The following is an 18,621-nucleotide window of genomic DNA, read 5'->3' on the forward strand; positions in this document are numbered from 1 at the left end:
GTTCATTCTTTAATTAATTCAGCTCTTTACTGTACACAACTTTCCTATGTAATTTCTCTACTATTCCATATTTTACTGACAGGTAAATTTTATCTTTTTTGAGTTTATTTATTTATTTTTGAGAGAGAGAGATAGAGTGAGAGAGAGAGAGAGAGAGCATGTTAGAGACAGAAGGAATTCCAAGCAGGTTCTGAACCATCAGTGCCGGAGTCCAACGTGGGGCTGGAACTCACAAACCATGAGATCATGACCTGTGCTGAAATTAAGGGTTTGATGCTTAACTGACTCAGAAGTAAATCTTTATCTTAATCCTAACTTTCCTAAAGTCATATGTTATCAGTAATAAATAATACTCAGAATATTATTTTGAAAAACCATTAGGTTGCGACTTCTATATTTCACTACAGTCATCTTTCATATAGTAAAAATGTTCACATATTTTAATTCTTATAATTCCATGAGATGCTTCATGAGTTTTCTGTAGAAAAGCAATGAAGCATAAATTATACATCAAATGAATTTCGTCAAAGTTACTTTATAATTCATATATCTTAATTTGTTTAGTTTCTTTTCTGTTTTCCATAAAAACCTCCATAAGACATTACTGACACCCCAGTGGATAAGACACTCTTGATTAACACATTTTAATTCCAACTAGTATTAAAATAATTTAGCTCACAAAATGACATACTTGTGCTAGCGCATTCTGCTGATAAGCATAAATATGTAGCTTATCTCCCATACATCTTAGATATTCTATCATCATCACTTAATTAAAATAACTCATATAAAATAACTGTAAAGTATTACCAGATCCAGTTTTCTAGATGTTATTTTGGCAAGGCTAATCCAATTCAGCACAGAATTATAAGCAGGTTGATTCTTTTGATATAGATTTAGTTTAAGCATCAAAATTGCTCACTTACATTATGGGCCTTTCCAAGAAGATGAGACTATTTCTCAAGCATTCATTACCTACATTAGAGGCCTGTGGCAATGGATTCCTGGATTCTGAATGAGGACCATGCTGTCTGCAGGTCTATAAAAATTTATATTCACAAACACATATAGACATACTTGCGTGTGTGTGCGTGTGCGTGTGTCTGTGAGGCAAGTAGCTGGAGTTGTATATAAGCTAAATCCGGCTCTGTGCTGTCTTCTACTATAAAGTCCCAGACAGATCAACCCATATTACTGTATTTAAAAAATAACACTATGGGTATGAAAATACATATTTATATGTATAGAACTTTAGGATTTTAATTTAGGATAAAGTATCACACTGCCTCCATCAAAAAAGAAGCTAAAGCAATCATTTTTCAAAACCACTCATATTTTTTCACTGAAGAATGCAAAAGGATTCCCTTCTTCTTTTTCCCTATTTTATATTCATCCTTACATGTAAATTTGCCTTACATGAGAGTATAGAAGAAAGGTACTTTAATTTGCCTTAATGTATCATTGTGAAAGAAGGAAGAAAGAAAGAGGAAGAAAGAAAAGAGAAGGAAGGAAGGAAAGAAGGAAGGAAAAGGAAAGAAAGCAACTAATTTGTTCTTATCCTTCTGATAATAGGGAAGAGAAATTTCTACTGATTAAACAGTTGTCTTTTCAAATTCTCAAGTAGGAATAACAGTGTTTGTTAAACAAACTGACCTATAATCTTAGTCTTCTAATACAAGTGTCAAATTATATATATTTTTTACTTTTTTAAAAAATGAAATGATACATATTCACTTGGTTACACACCTATAAACATAAAATCTCTAATTAAAGTTACTCAATTCATGTCTAACCTATATAAAATAGTCTTTCTACAAAACAGGTTTTTACAGATTGTTAATGCATCAGAAACTGTCTTGTAGCTAAAGCTTACTAATTTGACTAATGCTAAAACATATAGAAATAAGCAATATAAAAAAATTCAAACTGCACTATGTGAAGTTTTTTCTCCATCTCCAATTTAAAATATATATTTTGATGTACAAACCTTAAACATATATATATATATACACAAAACTGATAAGATAAATTCAACTGGAAAATATATTAACTGTTGTCAAAGTATCTGCAATCTCTTATAGAATATAAAAATGACAGAAAACAGGTAGTATTCACATTTGTAAGCACTTCAAGCAATTAATTCTATTTTACTTTTTCTGAAAAGCATCCTACTGCTCCGATTACTCTATTCCCTGGCATTCTATCTTCAACTCAAGATTATACCAGCTCGCCGGGGGTAATGGATGATACCTCGCAGTGGCCTATATGCTCTTCTCACAGGCACCAGCAGAGCTGTTTTCTTTGTTCCTCGGCAGGGATGAACAGTTTATAATAGCCAACACTTCACTCCCAGCAGCATTTCTCTGGCCTCCCGACTTCTCGCTCTAGCTAGTGCATCATCCCTTGCTTTCCTGTTAGAGCAAAACTCAGTGTTGGGCACACTTGCTGTCTCCCCTTTGTCTCTTCTCACTTTATCCTGAATCTACTTTTATCAAGCTTTCATGCTTATCACTCCACTGAAACTGGCCTTATCAAGGCCACAAATTACCTCTTTGTTAAAATCCAATGGTCAATTGTCAATCTTCAACTAATTTGAACTATCAGTAGCATTGACACAGCAAATTATTTCTCTCCTTGAAACATTTTCTCCATGTTGCTTCCAGGATACCACATTACCTGGTTTTCTTATCTCTTGGACTGCTCCTTCTCATTGTTCTTTGACGCTCCCTTCTCATCTCCCTGGCTTCTTGACATTAGAGTGCACTAGGTCTACTGTAGACCTTCTTGTCTCCATCACTATCTTGGTGTTCTCTTCTAGACTCAGCTTAAAAACTATCCACATGCTAATAACTCCCAAATGACTCTAGCCCACGCCTGAACCATAAAACTGCAGACTGCTACTGTTTTCCATAGTCAACATCTCCTGAATCTCTGACAGCCATCTTAATCTTAACAAGTTCAAAATTAAGTTCCTGGTTTTCCCCCTCATACTTACTCTTGAAGTTTGACCTATATCAGAAAATGTCAACTCCATTCTTCCAGGTGAGTAGGTCAAAAGCCTTGCAGTCATTCTTGATTTGTCTTTTGCTCTCACAACACATATCCAATCCATCACCAGTTATCTGTTAGTTCAAGCTTCAAAATATATCTGGAATTCAACCACTTCTAACCACTCTTACTACCTTAGTCCAGAACATAACAATCTCTTGTCAAAATTTTGCAACAACATCCAGACTAGTCTCCCTGTTTCCCCCCTTTCCTCCTATAGACTAATCTCAACAGAGCAGCCAGAATAAGACGGTTAAAACCCTCCACTCAGAGCAGAGCAAATTCCTACAATGACCTACAAAGTTCTACTTGATACGGCTATCTATTATCTAGGACTTCATATTGAACTATTCCCACAGCTGATGATTCACTTTAGCTATCTAGAACTTCTGTTGTCTCTGCAAAAAGCCTGTAATGCTTTGAACTCAAGGGCTTTACACTTGCTTGTCTGTCACCCTAAAAAACCTCCCCTAGATATCATATACTCGTTCCCTCCCTGTCTTCGGGTCATTACAAAAATGGCCATCTTCTCAATGAGTCCTTCTCTGGCCACCTTATCCAAAACTTTGACAGTAATGACTATTTTCCTTTTAGGTTTCATTTTTCTCCCTCATTCCTATCACAATCTAATATATCATATTTTTTAAAATAATTATTTTGTTACTATCTCTTTTAATAGACTTTAAGTTTTATGCGGACAGGGATTTCTATTTATCTTTTCTTTCTCTCTTTCTTTAATTCCTAAGGAGTGCAGGTGGCCCAAGGCCAGGCTTGGCAGCAGGCCCTGATACAGCACTCAGCCTCACAGGCCCCAGCGCCGTCTCTAGGAGCCCTCCTCTCACTGGGCTGTACACCTGCAGCCTCGGTTCCTCAGCCTTCACCCCTGCCACCAACTTCCTTGAGTAGTCGTAAATGTTTGCGGCTGTATGTCATCAGCCATCTTTGCCAGCGGTTCTCAAAGTTTAGTTTGTAAGACTCATCTGTTCTAAACAAAACAAACAACAACAACAAAACCACAAAAGATTTCCAGCTGCACTCCCTCCATCCCCAAGGATTCTGATACACTGGAAGTTGAGGGGACTCCCAGGACTCCCCTGTGAGTACTACAGAGAGCACACTTGGAAGAACACTGTTCTTCGTCTTTATCTTTTAGGTTTCTCATAAGCTATCTTATGGTGACCATATTCAGATGGAATAGGAGTGGGCAATTATGGCTTAGCCACTAAATGTGGCCCACAGCTTGTTTTTGTAGATAAAGGTTCCTTGAACAGTTTTGCTACACAGTGTCCATGGCTGCTTTTACATTACAAGGACACTACAACAACAGAGCTAAGTAGTTGTGATTTCGAAGCCTCCAAAGGCTAAAATATTTACTATCTGGCTTTTTACAGAAAAAAATCTGTCAACTCCTCATATAGAGATTTCAGAACACCACCTAGTGAGAAGCTACCTTTTAAAAAGCTGAAGGCGTGCTAATGTATATTTAAGACTAATCTATCTACCCATAGAGGACATTTATAATATATTTAATATGCCATTCTTGTCTTTAATTTGCCAAAGAATGGTGACTATTTTGTTTCTGTAACCAACATTAAAAAAAACTAAAATTGTTATAACCTACTTTTGTATATTTGCAATTTGCTGTACATTTCCCCACCTGCTCCCCACCCCAAGTAGCTATAATAAAAACTGAAGCACTCCAGGAAGGATTTTCAATAATGAGATCTTTCCAATAGAAAAACTGTAATCTCAAATTAGCTGAAAAATAGATAAGCCCTTATCATAGATATAATTTTAAAATATGATACTTTATTGCTTTATAAAAAATATCTTGACATCTTTTGCCAGCAGAAGAGACATTAAAGTAAAAGGAAAACCAACATTAGTCTAGGATGGCCAAGGTAACTTTTTCTTAAACATTCATTTTGATAAAGAAACCAAAACAGTAGGGTTTCTAACAGGAAATAATTTCATTCCTTTCTAACTAGAAAGAAACCCATGGAAAGACTCTGAAACCCAATACTCTCTGCTTTGCTCCCTGTCCATCTAGTTACTGCTCTAGGATCCTTAGTTGTTTGAAACTGTGATTTTAAAAAATGCTTACTTAGTTACTCAAGCTGAGCATTTTTAATTTGTTCTAATAGTTAAGGCCAGAACAACTATTACCACAACTGCAGGAAAGCATTGTCAAAGCACCTTTCTCTTTTTAGGCTGCTTTTATCTTTGTACTAGAGAAAGACTTGTTCTATTTTTGATGTTTAGAATCTCTGTTCTTTAACGATTCAAAATTACGTTTTAAAAAGAAAATTAAACTTAATTTTTATGCCTTGACTTTCGATAAATAAGCACCCTTCCCACTTACACTCACCAAATCCCGGTATATTTAATTGCAAAAAATACTATCTTTAATATTTGGATTTTTTAAACTACTGAAAATGCTAGGTGTTGGAATTCAGTAAGTCAAGTCTACCTGAGATTTTCAGTTTCCTCCTTATTCAAACTAAGAAAAGATATACTAATTTTTTGGCTCATTATCTAAGATTAGAGGTGCTATCTATAACTTGTAGGAAGAAGGAAGAGGAGTTTCTCCTGGTTTTGATTATTACCCAAAACTAACTCTGAAATGGCCATGGTCAGGAAGGATAAGAGGAAAGGAAAACCACTGGGAGTAAAGACAATATGAAGGTTAATGATAAAAGGAAATTGAGAAAGCACGCAGACTATTTAACTATATGTATAAATAACAAGGTAAAAAGGGTACTACTGGTAATAGAAGAGTTGTATAGAAGTCTGGACGGGAATAGCACAGTAGATGAGTGTACTTAGTTAAAATTTTTTTTTAATGTTTATTTATTTTTGAGGGAGACAGAGAAAGAGACAGAGGGTGAGGGGAAGGGCAGAGAGAAAGGAAGACAAAGAATTCAAAGCAGGCTCCAGGCTCTGAGCTGTCAGCACAGAGCCTGACAAAGTGGCTAAAACCCACAAACTGTGAGATCATGACCTGAGTCAAAGTCAGATGCTTAACCAACTGAGCTACCCAAGCATGCCAAAAAATATCTTCAAAATGTAGGACTTATTTCCAGAAATAAATTAAATAACCACCTCAAGAAACATTTAACGAGGGCTAGTATGTGTTTCTTTTCATTTCATTTTATTTCTTTTTTGTTTTTGGTTTTTCTTTTCAGTTTCAAGATCATTAAATTGTTAAATTAAATAATAAATTTTTTCTCATTTTTGGTTCATTTTGAGCCTTTTTCTTGTAAAATATCAAGAATATTGTGTTACCCTGAGCTTTGTTTTTGTCTTCATTGCTTTATGAATGTCATTTATATTAAGCTTTTTCTGATCAATAATAACACCATGGAGAAAAGAGAATATTTCTTCCTATTTTTTGTTCTTCTTATTGCATTACTACTATGTCAAAGCATTAGGTCAGCTTGCTATAGTGCAGTCTTGCTAAAAATAGAACCTTTGGAAAATATACTCAGAACCAGAAGAGACACCTGCAAACCACCACTAGATGGCAAAGCAGCTTTCCCATTGCTAACATCATGCCTGCAAACAAAATATGACTTACCAACCTGCTGCAACATGTTTTCTACCATATCAGAGTTGCGATCAATTCAGATTCTAAAATATGGATGACCATCTCAGTCTGCAAATAAATTGCTTGGTATGCTTTATCTTCAACAAATATTTATAATCTTATTGGTGTCAGAGTCTTAAATTTATAACCCAACATCAATATATTATTTGTTTTCAACAGTTTCAGTTAAGAAAACTAAAGATCTAGTGAGTACAGTACCGCAAATTTATCAAGATAAAAATCAAAACAAAACATCACACATAGTAAAAATAAACCAATGGCTATACAGAGTTCAAAATTCACAAGCATATCCTACATTAATTGCATACTCAAAGATATCTACATTAGTACTTATTACAAGATTATGTTTTTATATAAATGATAAAGATATGTTTTGTTACACTGACAAAAAAACAAGATATAGTTTCCTACTTAAAAGTTTTCTTGTAGTAAAGACCAGAAAGGAGGGAAAAATAAAGAATTTTCACACACACCCCAAATTTTCTTGGTTGAAATAAAAAATGCCCGTCTTCAAAGAGGGACACAAGTTATAATAAATTCACAAAAGAAGCTTTCTTGTTACTCAAATCTATAAAATTACAGAACTTCATAAGGTGACAAAGACTCTAATTATTTTAAACACAAAAGAACAAGAATTTTGTTTTGTTTTATGCATTTCACTAAACCATTCTGATTGTTATACTTAAGCAAGAAGAAAATCTAATTGGTTCAAGGAACAATGCTTATTTTATTCAATAGATTGCAGGAATCAAACTTTGCCTGTCTTTTCATAAGGATGCTATGAAAATGAATGAACAGCAGATTGATGCTGTCAATACATAATTAATATTTCATAGCATACAATGAAAACTTTGAGTAAGATTGTAGTACAGGGACAGGAGAACCAAAATATAGACTGATTCTAAATGTCAACTATGTGTACCCACACCATACCACAATAATACATTTTCTTCCATGAAAACTACCAAATTCTAGTGAGATCAATGGCCACTACTAGTCTTCCCTCTGACCCAAGAGCAAGGCTTTCCAGTTTAAGAAAGCTGCTCTAGGGGCGCCTGGGTGGCTCAGTCGTAAAGCACCTGACTTTGGCTCAGGTAATGATCTCACAGTTTGTGGGTTTGAGCTACACGTCAGGCTCTGTGCTAACAGCTCAGAGCCTGGAGCCTGATTCACATTCTGTGTCTTCCTTTCTCCCTGCCTCTCCCCTGCTTGTGCTCTTTTTCTCTCTCTCAAAAATAAATAAACATTAAAAAAAATTAATAATAATAAAGAAAAGAAAGTTGCTCTAAAGTCACTCAGCAATTCCATGGCAGGTCACTTTGAAAGTTTATAGGGCTTTGTATAGGAATTGCTCCTTAGAAAGAAACCTCTAAGTAAATAAATATGTATCTTACTTTAAATGATTGTATTTTACTAAATTGATACCTCCTTTTCTCATAACCTATTATTCCAGTTAGATTTTACTTAATTGGCCGCCTACACAATAACAGAAGCCTTCCTATTTCAATAAAAGTATTAAAATTGAAGTATGAACAATGTTAATATCTGTCACAAATAAACACTAATCTAAATTTTACAATATCATCACAGAGCGAATAGAACTCAAAACTACTGAAGCAGGTGCTTTATGTGCTAATGACAACCTCTTCTTTCCTTAGTTTCATTTTTTTCTTACACTCTAATAGGCTCAATCCTTTCCTAACCTAGTCTCATTCCAGCTGATCCCAAATAAGCTTTGCATTTCCTCACTAAGAATGAGGATTCAAAACTATTCTCATACTCTGGATAATTCTTGGAGTTGAAGGTCTCTTTGGAATTGAATTAGAAACTGGTATTTGAGCTTGAATTGTGGTTGTCTGCTGTTATTTCTACTCACATAAGGTAGTACTCTTCATTAACAGCAGGTATTATAGCCAGAATCACACTGGGTATAGTATTGACAAATCACTGTAGGAAGCCAAGGTTGATAATTTAGGAATCACTTGAGTACACTAACCCCATCATTATATGAACCAAAAGATAATAACATCCTATTTCTTTTTGTAAAAGTTTGATAGTTTGAGTTTCAGTATTTCAGAGAAGTATTCCTAGGGAGACTGGACATTAAGCCTGTTAAATGGGGAAAAAGAGTATTTGGGATTAGCTACAATGGTCTCCCTGGATAAAGAGAAATGACATGTACCAAACTCAGACATATCTAGCCTTTTCTACCTTCTACCTTTCCTAACTCAGATGAAGACATTAAAACTTTCCAAAGGTCTGAAGTAGGAACACCAGAACGATCCTTGAATCTGCCAACTTTTTTTTTCTAACCCTAATTTTGTTAATCAACTAAAGCCTATAATTATGAATTGCTTCTTCCTTTCGAATCTTATTGCCACTACTCTTTGATAGGTCCACAATATCTCTTCTCTGGGCTACCGTACTAGTCAACCGACTGACGTCTTTGCATCCATTCTCTTTAATGAATTTGTTGCCTTTATCTTTTAAGTGTTAGTGTTCTGGGATTTCAGTCACATACTCTCTTACTCTCTCATTCTGTACTTTCTTGCTGGATAATTAACCTACCCCTGTGGACTCAGGTGCCCTTAATATGATGGTAATCCTGCAATATTCATATCTAGCCTGGATCACTACCTTAGGCTTCAAACGTGAATGTTCAGTGGTCTAAAGGATATCTCTATCTGGAGGTCCCACAGGAACGTCATTTGTCCCACCTCAACCTACTCCTTGTTTTGAGGACTCTGTCTCAGAAAATAAAAACCCCATCTGCCCAGGTTAGAGAAGGAAACCAGAGTACTATTCTTGAATTCTTTTACTCATACCCACTGGATTTATCTGTCTCTTAAATCTGTTCATCTCTCTTTACACCCACTGCCACTCTCCTAGTTCAGGACATCATTAAATCTCACCTGGATCACTGTACCGGCCTCCTAAGTGGTCTTCCTACTTTCAGTTCTGTCCCTCTGAAATCCTGGCTACCGAATGGAGTGATTTTTCTAAAAGTACAAATATTAATATGCCGCTCTCCTGCTTGAAATCCTTCAATGGTTTGTTACTGCCCTTAAAATCAAGCTCAGATTCCTACCTGACCCTACAAGCTCCTCTGGGTCCCTCTAGAGCCTCATCACCAGCCACTTGCCCTTTAGCTAATTAAGCTCCATTGTTCTGCTTTGTTTTTTAAATATTTAGTTTCTCTCTTTTCCTCTCTGGGTCTTTGGAAAGTCTTTTCCTTCTTCCTGGAATATTCTTTCCCTCTCTCCTTGCCTCTTTGCCTAATCCATCCTCAGATGCCAGTTTGGATTTCATTTACTAATTTGAGAATACTTCCCTGACAATGACCCTCCCAAGATTGAGTTCGGTGGCCTTCTGATTTGCTCTAAGAGTACATGCCACTCATTTATTGCAGCAATTTTTTCTATACTCTTGCCTTGTCTCTCTCCTTAACCACAATGTATCCTTTTTTGAGGGCCTCTATACTTTTGCTTATATTGTTTCCACTTTCTGGAATATCCTTCCTATGTTTTTTTCCCCTGGAAAACTTTTTCTAAACCACTCCCAGCTTCAATTCAGGCATACTTAACAGCTCTTATTCTAGGTCATTACAGAACTTTACACTTGACTCTGTTACAGCACATACCTTGCTATATTACAGTTATTTATTTTTAATAATGCCTCTGGTAAGATAATGAACTTTAGGAAGGTACATATATTACCATACTCATTTTTAGATGCTTACCACAGTGCCTGGCATGTAATAGTTCTTACATGTATCACACTGGATTAATTAATACAAAGTTAACTCTGTTTCAACTATTCTTATCAAGAAATCAGGCAAAAGAACGTCAGAGAATGGTTCATTTAACAAAATGTGAAAATGTAAATGTATGGGTTTATACATCTTGGATTTACCCTAGAAGTGTTTGGCTTCCTTCCCAACCCACTCCTCTTTTTATTTATTTTATTTTTAAAAAAAAAATTTTATTTATTTTTGATACAGAGAGAGACAGAGCATGAGAGGGGGAGGGGCAGAGAGAGAAGGAGAGACACAGAACCAGAAGCAGGCTCCAGGCTCTGAGCTAGCTGTCAGCACAGAGCCTGACGCGGGGCTTGAACCCACAAACGTGAGATCTGACCTGAGCTGAAGTTGGAGGCTTAACCAACTGAGCCACCCAGGCACCACGACTCCTCTTTTTAAAAGTGCTGTTTAGAGAACTTCTACTAACTCTTATATGTAAATAAACTCTTCTGATTTATTCCCTAACTCTAATTCATCCTTGGCAAGAGAAAGAGAGCATGAGGGGAAAAAATTAAATGAGCTAAAACTATTTTATGAATAATGATCATTTATGAACTTTAAAAGGTAAATTTTATGGCAGAAATCCAGAAAGTCTTGATTTGAATCCCGACCCTCTCAGTTTCTGACTTTGTGTAAGCCACTTATCTATCAAGCCTTGATTTTTCCATCTATGCAATGAGAACAGTAATAATACATACTTCATACCTAAGGTTACTGTGAGAATTAAGAGTTTATATATGTAAAACATTTAGAACAAAGCATAACGTATAGTAAGTGGTTAATAAGTGTTAGCTTAGTATTACCTTAAATGGAGATTGTGTACTTAATAATCAAAACTTATAATATGTTCCTAGATTATAAGAAATGTAATGATGGTATGGATTAACTAACAAATGACTATCAATGACTTTGGAAATATAAAAACACTAAAGTGACAAATTAGTTTGTAAGTACCTAATGTAATTCATTAATATAGGATATTACGTTCATTCCCATAATGCCTTCCAACTCTAGTTCTTAACTCCTAAATTCTTGCTAATTTTCTCAAAGGATGTTATAAAATTAACTGTGTAGTAAAAAAATAAACTTTGAAATCTGTACTGGTTTGTGTTAGAAAACGGTTAGAATTAAATGGAAATAAAATAAAATTTAAAAGTGATGTATTAAAATTTTAAAATCATTATCATCATTGCTAAAATAAATGGTCTTGTTGAAATTTTAAAATACTAGCATTTGTATTTTAAAATCTGATTTTAAAATGTCAATAATAATATTAGTAACAATTCCATCTTAAAAGCCAAAAGACAATTATCAAAATATTTTGATACAGCCTATAATTTTGATAAATGAAAAGGTTATGATTTAGCCATATTTTGAAACTACAGCCAAATCTTGATTATCTTTGGTCTGTGGAGATCTGGATGGCTGGAGTCGTTAAAATCTATATGTGATTCCAGAACTTCATCTTCAGCCTCTTCTCCCATCACATCTTTACCACAGTTAACTTAAGGGGCCAGTTTGCATTTCCACTCCCTTTCTTACTTGAACAAGGAAATGTCAAAATAAATAAATGAATAAAATACTGACAACAAATAAAACACAGGAAATAAGGGCTCATCTATACACTAGATAACCAGTCTCTGAAAAATCAAGAGTTGGCTGCACACATTACGTTTACCTTAAGAATCAAAATAGCCTCATTCTCTCCTTCATATGTTTAAATAAAAGCAAACAGGAGTTCCTATGCCTTAACATTCCTCGTCAGAGTTTCTCTGAGTACCTGAAAGAACCCTGGTGGTACAGGACCTACTGGCATGCCATCTCCTGGGGGAATGTTTCCTAGCACTGGGCTGGGAGCTGCTGCAGCACTCTGCAAAGAATAAAGGAGAAACAAACCTATATCATTACAACGAAGGCACAAAACCAAAGACTAACGATACTAGACTGTAGGAAGGGAAGATTTTTCATTCCCAGGAATAAATATTGGTAATTTCCCCCACTCCAGAGGTAAACAAAGATACAACAGTTAGTTTACTATGACTAAGTAATTTGGGTTAAACAAGTGTTTTAAAACTTTCTGAAATCATAGGATTTTAAGAAGATGGTATTTTTCAATGATACATAAAAGGCAAATAATAGTATGACCAAAAGATAAAAGTTTAAGTAAATATTTAAGGCACAGGCATCTGAAATGACAATATCAATAACAAATATAGAAATATGTAGGTAGTAAGTATGAAAATGGTGGTTATAGAAGTTGGCAAAAAGAACTCTTTTTTAAGATTATGCTTTGTTATAAACAAGTACAATTAATTTTCTGCTTATAGGTGGTAACACATTATTCAATTTCTGTAATGCTATAACTGGCAGCCAAAATAGAATTATTAGCAAAAACAGTGTGGTGAGGATGCAAAGGTAATTAGAAGGCTGAATCAAAAAATTTGATTTAGAGAGATTAGTCTCATATAAACAGATTATGGAAAAAAAAACATACGGAAAAACTCAGTCTACTTCACTTACCCTAGAGCTTCATGAAATAGGAGTATGAAAATTTTTGAGTTAGACTCTTTGTAATCAAATATAGGTTTTAGGTTTAATTCTTATGTAGAGCAGTAATATATATCACCATTCTATAATCCTGGGTTTTCATCCCTCTACCTGGATAGACATATTATAAATATTAAGAACAGTAAAGAAGGGACTAGAAATGTGCTGAAGAAAGATCAATAGGAATCCAACAGCTCTGCTATGAAAGAACTCACGACAAGTAATGGGTCTAGTATGTCTGTTACACTGTCCTTGCCTCTACATCAGTGTATTCATTCATGCATTAGTATTCCATTATAGGGTGCAGTATCAATATGGTTTATAGCCTACATTTCCTGGTATATAAATTGACAAAAATACTAACACGTGTTTCTTCTATAATACTAGTAGTTATTAAGAATGAAGACCAATGATTTTAGTGTTTCCTGAGAAAATGTAGATTGAAATGTGGTTATCTAAAATGTTGCTTACCTATGAATGCCAAAATTCTAAGCTTCTGATAAAGCATATAAGTATAAAAGGAGAAATAATATTTCTTAGATATTAAGATGAAACATATGTCTGTTAATCTATTTTAAGCAAAAGCATGCAATTTCATTAGTGTACATTAAATACCTACCATTTGCCAGATACTGTTCTATTTTGCTTTGTATATCAACACTCATGTTTTTAAAAGTGAAAGGCAAATCATTTTTTTTTCACTTAACTAAACTGGTGTTAAATTTTAATACACAATGTTACAGTGAGAGGAAAATTTACCACCAAATATTTATCTTCTTGTAGTTTAAATATATATGATTACAGCTTGATCTAGGAAGAAAGATTTGATCTAGATCCTTTGACAGTCAATTACTCTCAGTTACTCTCAATTACTTCTCATGGGGAAGCTACTCTCAGTACTAAAATCTAGAGGTAAGATGTCACTGTTGTTCTAATTAATTGCAGAAGAGAAATATTTTTGAGACAAGTTTGTAAATCACTCTCACCTATATGTTTATAGAAATGTGTACAACTTTGAGCCAGTTTACAAAAATAAAATAGAATTCAATGAGTTATTGCAACTTCTTAGTGTAATTCAAAGATGCTATTTTCTCCTCAATCCAATATCTAAATTAAAATTCAACAAGTAAAAATATTGGATCATCACTGGTGCCTTTATATATTTTTTCTTTTTGGGGACTAAATTGTTTAAAGGTATAGAAATGCTAGGTTTTTTTTTCTTCAATGTTCTGCATTATATGTTCTCCCTATGGTTTGTTTCAGCTATTATTTAAAAGTGAAACAAAATATATGATTCAGATGAATATTTAAGAAAATTAAATCTTTAAAATGCATTCTGAGTTTTCATTTTATGACTTCAAAATTATTGAATAAATTCAATCAAAATATATACTGCCAAGAACTTTTAAACTCTGCAATATAGCAGTTAACACTATAGGAAAAAAAAACCCTTGTCATTTGGAAGTTAACATTCTAGTGAAAGAAGAAAGATAATGGTGAGTGCTATGGTGGGAAAAAAAAAGCAAGGAATAGGGAGTTCACAATAAATGGGGTAGGGATTATAATTTTAAATAGAATAGTTGGGGAGGGGGTGCCTGGATGGCTCCTCAGTTAAGCGTCAGACTTCAGCTTAGTTCATGACCTCATGGTTTGTGGGTTTAAGCCCAGTGTTAGGCTTTGTGCTGAGAGCTTGAAGCCTGGAAACTTCAGATTCTGTATCTCTCTCTCTCTCTCTCTCTCTCTCGCTCTGCCATTCCTCTGCTTGTGTTCTCTCACTCTCAAAAATAAATAAACATTTAAAAAATAAATAGTTAGGAATGAATGAATAAATCACATAAACTAATGGATCAGGTTATAGAGACTAACTTATTTTTTTTAAACATTTATTATTGAAAGACAGAGAGAGACAGAGCATGAGTGGGGGAGGGGCAGAGAGAGAGGGAGTCACTGATTCTGAAGCAGAATCCAGGCTCTGAGTTGTCAGCACAGAGCCCAACATAGGTCTCGAACTCGTGAACTGCAAAGTCATGACCTGAGCCAAAGTTGGATGCTTAACCAACTGAGCAATCCAAGTGCCCACTAACTTATTTAAATATGTCTTTTGCTTTGTTGTTGAGAATGCCTTCCTACATTTCAAGATATACAAATTCTTCATTTGTACCTATTCCCTTACAGTGGCACAAAAATTTGGCGTAATTTTTTCTTTCCTAATAATCATACTTAAGGCATAATAGTAGAAGTGTCTTGAAAACAGAAGAGTTTTTATAGCTAGAAGATTTATAGAGTAAGCATGACGATTTCATTTTCTGGTGTGACAGTAATTTCTATCCTTGGCATAAGGCTACAAAGTGATGTGAATAGAATCTTAGTAATTATCCAGTTTGTTCAGAGCATTTCAACCCAAACTTCACTCTGTGGACCACATTTTTGAGCTAAATTATGCATCCAGTCTTCTGGGATTTATTGACAAGGGCTAATTCACCCTTTATTGTACTGTGTCAACTCAAGCTTACTGTAGCATTTGTGTACCATGTAAATCATTAACAAATAATAAGCTAATAATAAATACTACAGAGGTACACGAAATGGCACTCCAAGCATTGTAAAAGAGTGTATTTCCAAAATGCCTAATTTGGTCACTTATAGCAATAGAAATAATGTATGCTTTGAAACTGTAAGCAAAATGAGAATCAAGTTTTGAGAATTAGGAATTTATGTAGAAGAAAGAAATATAAAGTTTCTTTGTTTCATTGCTATAATTTCTGAGACTTGTTTCAAGTTTACTTCCAACTGATAATAAATCTCTCTCTTGGGGCACCTTGGTGGCTCAGTCAGTTGAGTGCCAGACCTCATCTCAGGTCATGATTTCACAGTTCGTGGATTCAGAGCCCCATGTCAGGCTTTGTGCTGACAGCTCAGAGCCTGGAGACTGCTTTGGATTCTGTGTCTCCCTCTCTCTCTCTGCCCTACCCCCTCCCTCTCTCAAAAATAAATTAAAAACTTTAACAAAGGAAATTTATCTCTTGACTTGAGGATCCACAGAAAGTTGTTGGCTCTAACTGATAAAGTATGTATTATTCTTGAGGGTTGTGACTAAATCACAGAAAAAGTGCAAATAGTTTGATCATATTAAGAACTAATAGAAAGTATTAGTTTCACTGGGTTTCTGTGAATTCCCATTAGAATCACATGGAAACTCCTTTATTATGTAATATATGCATGATCATTTAGTGTTGAGTTTTTATTTTCTCTCTCTCATAAAGAGAAAAACATGCAAATATTATGGCTTTAAAATATTTCTTCTTACTAAATTGAATATATATGACTTCAGGGCAAATGTGAAAAAATCATCATTAAATGTGTTTTGTCTCTTGACTGGATTAATTTGTATGCTTTCAGTATATACTTTCAGATGTGTATTTTCTAACTGCTTTTAAATCATTTGCTTTGTAATAGGACTTAAATTTTAAGGTTTTTTGAGAGTGACAACTGTATCTTCTTATATTTCCCCAAATCACGAATATAATTAATTATACCTACTTTTTATATACCCAATGTATTAAATTTGGGGAATTATTTGCTTTCCCAAAGACATACAAAAATGAACTTTAAAGAGTTACCATGAAACCTTTACATGTTGTTATATATATCTTTGTTTAAGTATGTGTGGCCAGCTTCCTCTCTTGGACTTCCTATACTCCTATCATTCTACCCTTTCGGAAGGCGTAAGTTAATTTGTGCCCCTTCCTTCCTCTTTTTTTTTGTGTTGTTTATTTTTCCCTTGTGTACATGTCCAATTGTATACACCATTTCCCATTTTCCCCTTTCTCTTAATGCTATTATGTAACTGCACATAAAAATATTTTTATTCTCCCTCTAAATCCCTATTTCTGAATTTAGAGAACAGAGAGATAAACTATTATTTTACATTTTCTCTTCTCAAATAGAAGTCTGAAATTAAAGCCAAAAGAATTCTTATTTTAATCTTACTTATTATCACTAGTAGACTCTGGTTAGACTCTGGTAGGAAAAAAAAGTTCTATATGCTTTGATATGGAAGTTTCAAAACAACAGGCATACAGTAAAATTTTGCTTAGAAATAAAATTAGGATATAATTGATTACTAAATTAGTTAGCATTTATCAAGATTCTATACATTAAGTAACTAACAGTTTTATTTAATAAGAATGTTAGAGAATCAGTTGTCTATCAGGGAATCAAGATAAAATGTCTGTAACGTGTGCAATAGAAAAAAAATTTAAATATTTGTAAAATTATTAAGGTAATGACAGAACTAAAATAGTGACACAATGATTAGAAATTGAAAGGCCTATTAAAGGGAACAGTGAGTGGGGTGCCTGGGTGGCTTAGCTGGTTAAGCTTCCAACTTCACTTCAGGTCATGATCTCAGAGCTGGTGGGTTCAAGCCCTGCATCGGGCTTTGTGTTGACCACTCAGGAGTCTGGAGCCTGCTTCAGATTCTGTGTCTCCCTCTCTCTGCTCCTCCCCCACTCCTCTCTCTTTCTCTCTCCCTCTCTCTCTCTCTTTCAAAAATATATAACTTAAAAAAAAATTTTCCCTAAAAAAACCAATATTTAGCAAGTAGGAAGATATTGCTCAGGGAGTTGTCGATTTTTACCATTAAGCTATCTGTGCTATTTTTAAGCCATATGCAGGTATTTATTTGAGAAATAATTAAAATGGTGATAATTGGTATCTCGTTATCAAAATTTTATTTATTTATTTATTTTAATAGTTTATTGTCAAATTGGTTTCCATATAACACCCAGTGCTTCTCCCCACAAGTGCCCGCCACCATGACCATCCCCTCCCTCTCTCCCCCTCCCCTTTCAGTCCATGGCTCATCTTCAGTATTCAGTAGTCTCCCTTGATCTGTGTCCCTCACTCTTCCCTGCTCTCTTTGCCCCTTCCTGTCCCCATGGTCCCCTGCCAGGTCTCTCCTGTTAGACCTATGAATGCAAACATATGGTATCTATCCTTCTCTGCCTGACTTATTTTGCTTAGCATTGTCATCAAAATTTTAAAGCAAAGCACAGTTAAATATGTGGCTGTTGATCGAAAACATATTCTTTATTGTACTAAGAAATCTTTCTATGCCTAGTATTCTAAAAACAATATTTAAAAATCTGGAATAAAAAAAGATGCTTTGTCTTTTTATATTTGATTGATGCTTTTGATTGTGTGTGTGTGTGTGTGAAGCACGATATAAGTAATTATATATTGATAGTTTTCTTAAAGCATCATCATATTTCTCAGATAAGGCAGGCATGATCATCATGGATGATCCTTCTTTTAATAAGGCTATTCAATTATATTTGCCAATATTGTATTCAGCATCTTTACATCTATATTCTAAATGAGACAGTTGAGAATGCTTCTTGCTGTATTATATTTTTCAAACTTGAATATCTAGATTATTCTACCTTCTCAAAATGAATTGGATTGCAAACTATCTTTTATAATGCTCTGGAGAAGTTTTACAGTATGGTGTTTATCTGCTTTTTGAAAGTTAAAAAGTATTCAGCAATAAAGCTGCCTGAATACAAAGGCAATTTCGGAAATAATTATGGTCATTATTCTTTTTATATTTTCTCAAACT

The 18,621-nt window shown here is 34.4% G+C and overlaps 1 protein-coding gene across 4 annotated transcripts in view; it reads right to left on the reverse strand.

Moving 5' to 3' along the window:
• SSBP2 (single stranded DNA binding protein 2) overlaps positions 1–18,621 on the reverse strand; it is a 289,978-nt gene that overhangs the window by 71,413 nt on the left and 199,944 nt on the right. For 2 of the 4 annotated variants that reach the window (XM_029942531.1, XM_029942532.1), the window contains exon 5: positions 12,235–12,324. The exons of the other annotated variants lie outside the window; for them this stretch is intronic. In XM_029942531.1, the coding sequence (XP_029798391.1) occupies positions 12,235–12,324 (90 nt within the window). The remainder of the gene's footprint in view (positions 1–12,234; positions 12,325–18,621) is intronic. 4 annotated transcript variants of the gene reach the window in all.

This window comes from Suricata suricatta, chromosome 6 (assembly GCF_006229205.1).
Source record: "Suricata suricatta isolate VVHF042 chromosome 6, meerkat_22Aug2017_6uvM2_HiC, whole genome shotgun sequence".
In the NCBI taxonomy this organism is placed as follows: Eukaryota; Metazoa; Chordata; class Mammalia; order Carnivora; family Herpestidae; genus Suricata; species Suricata suricatta.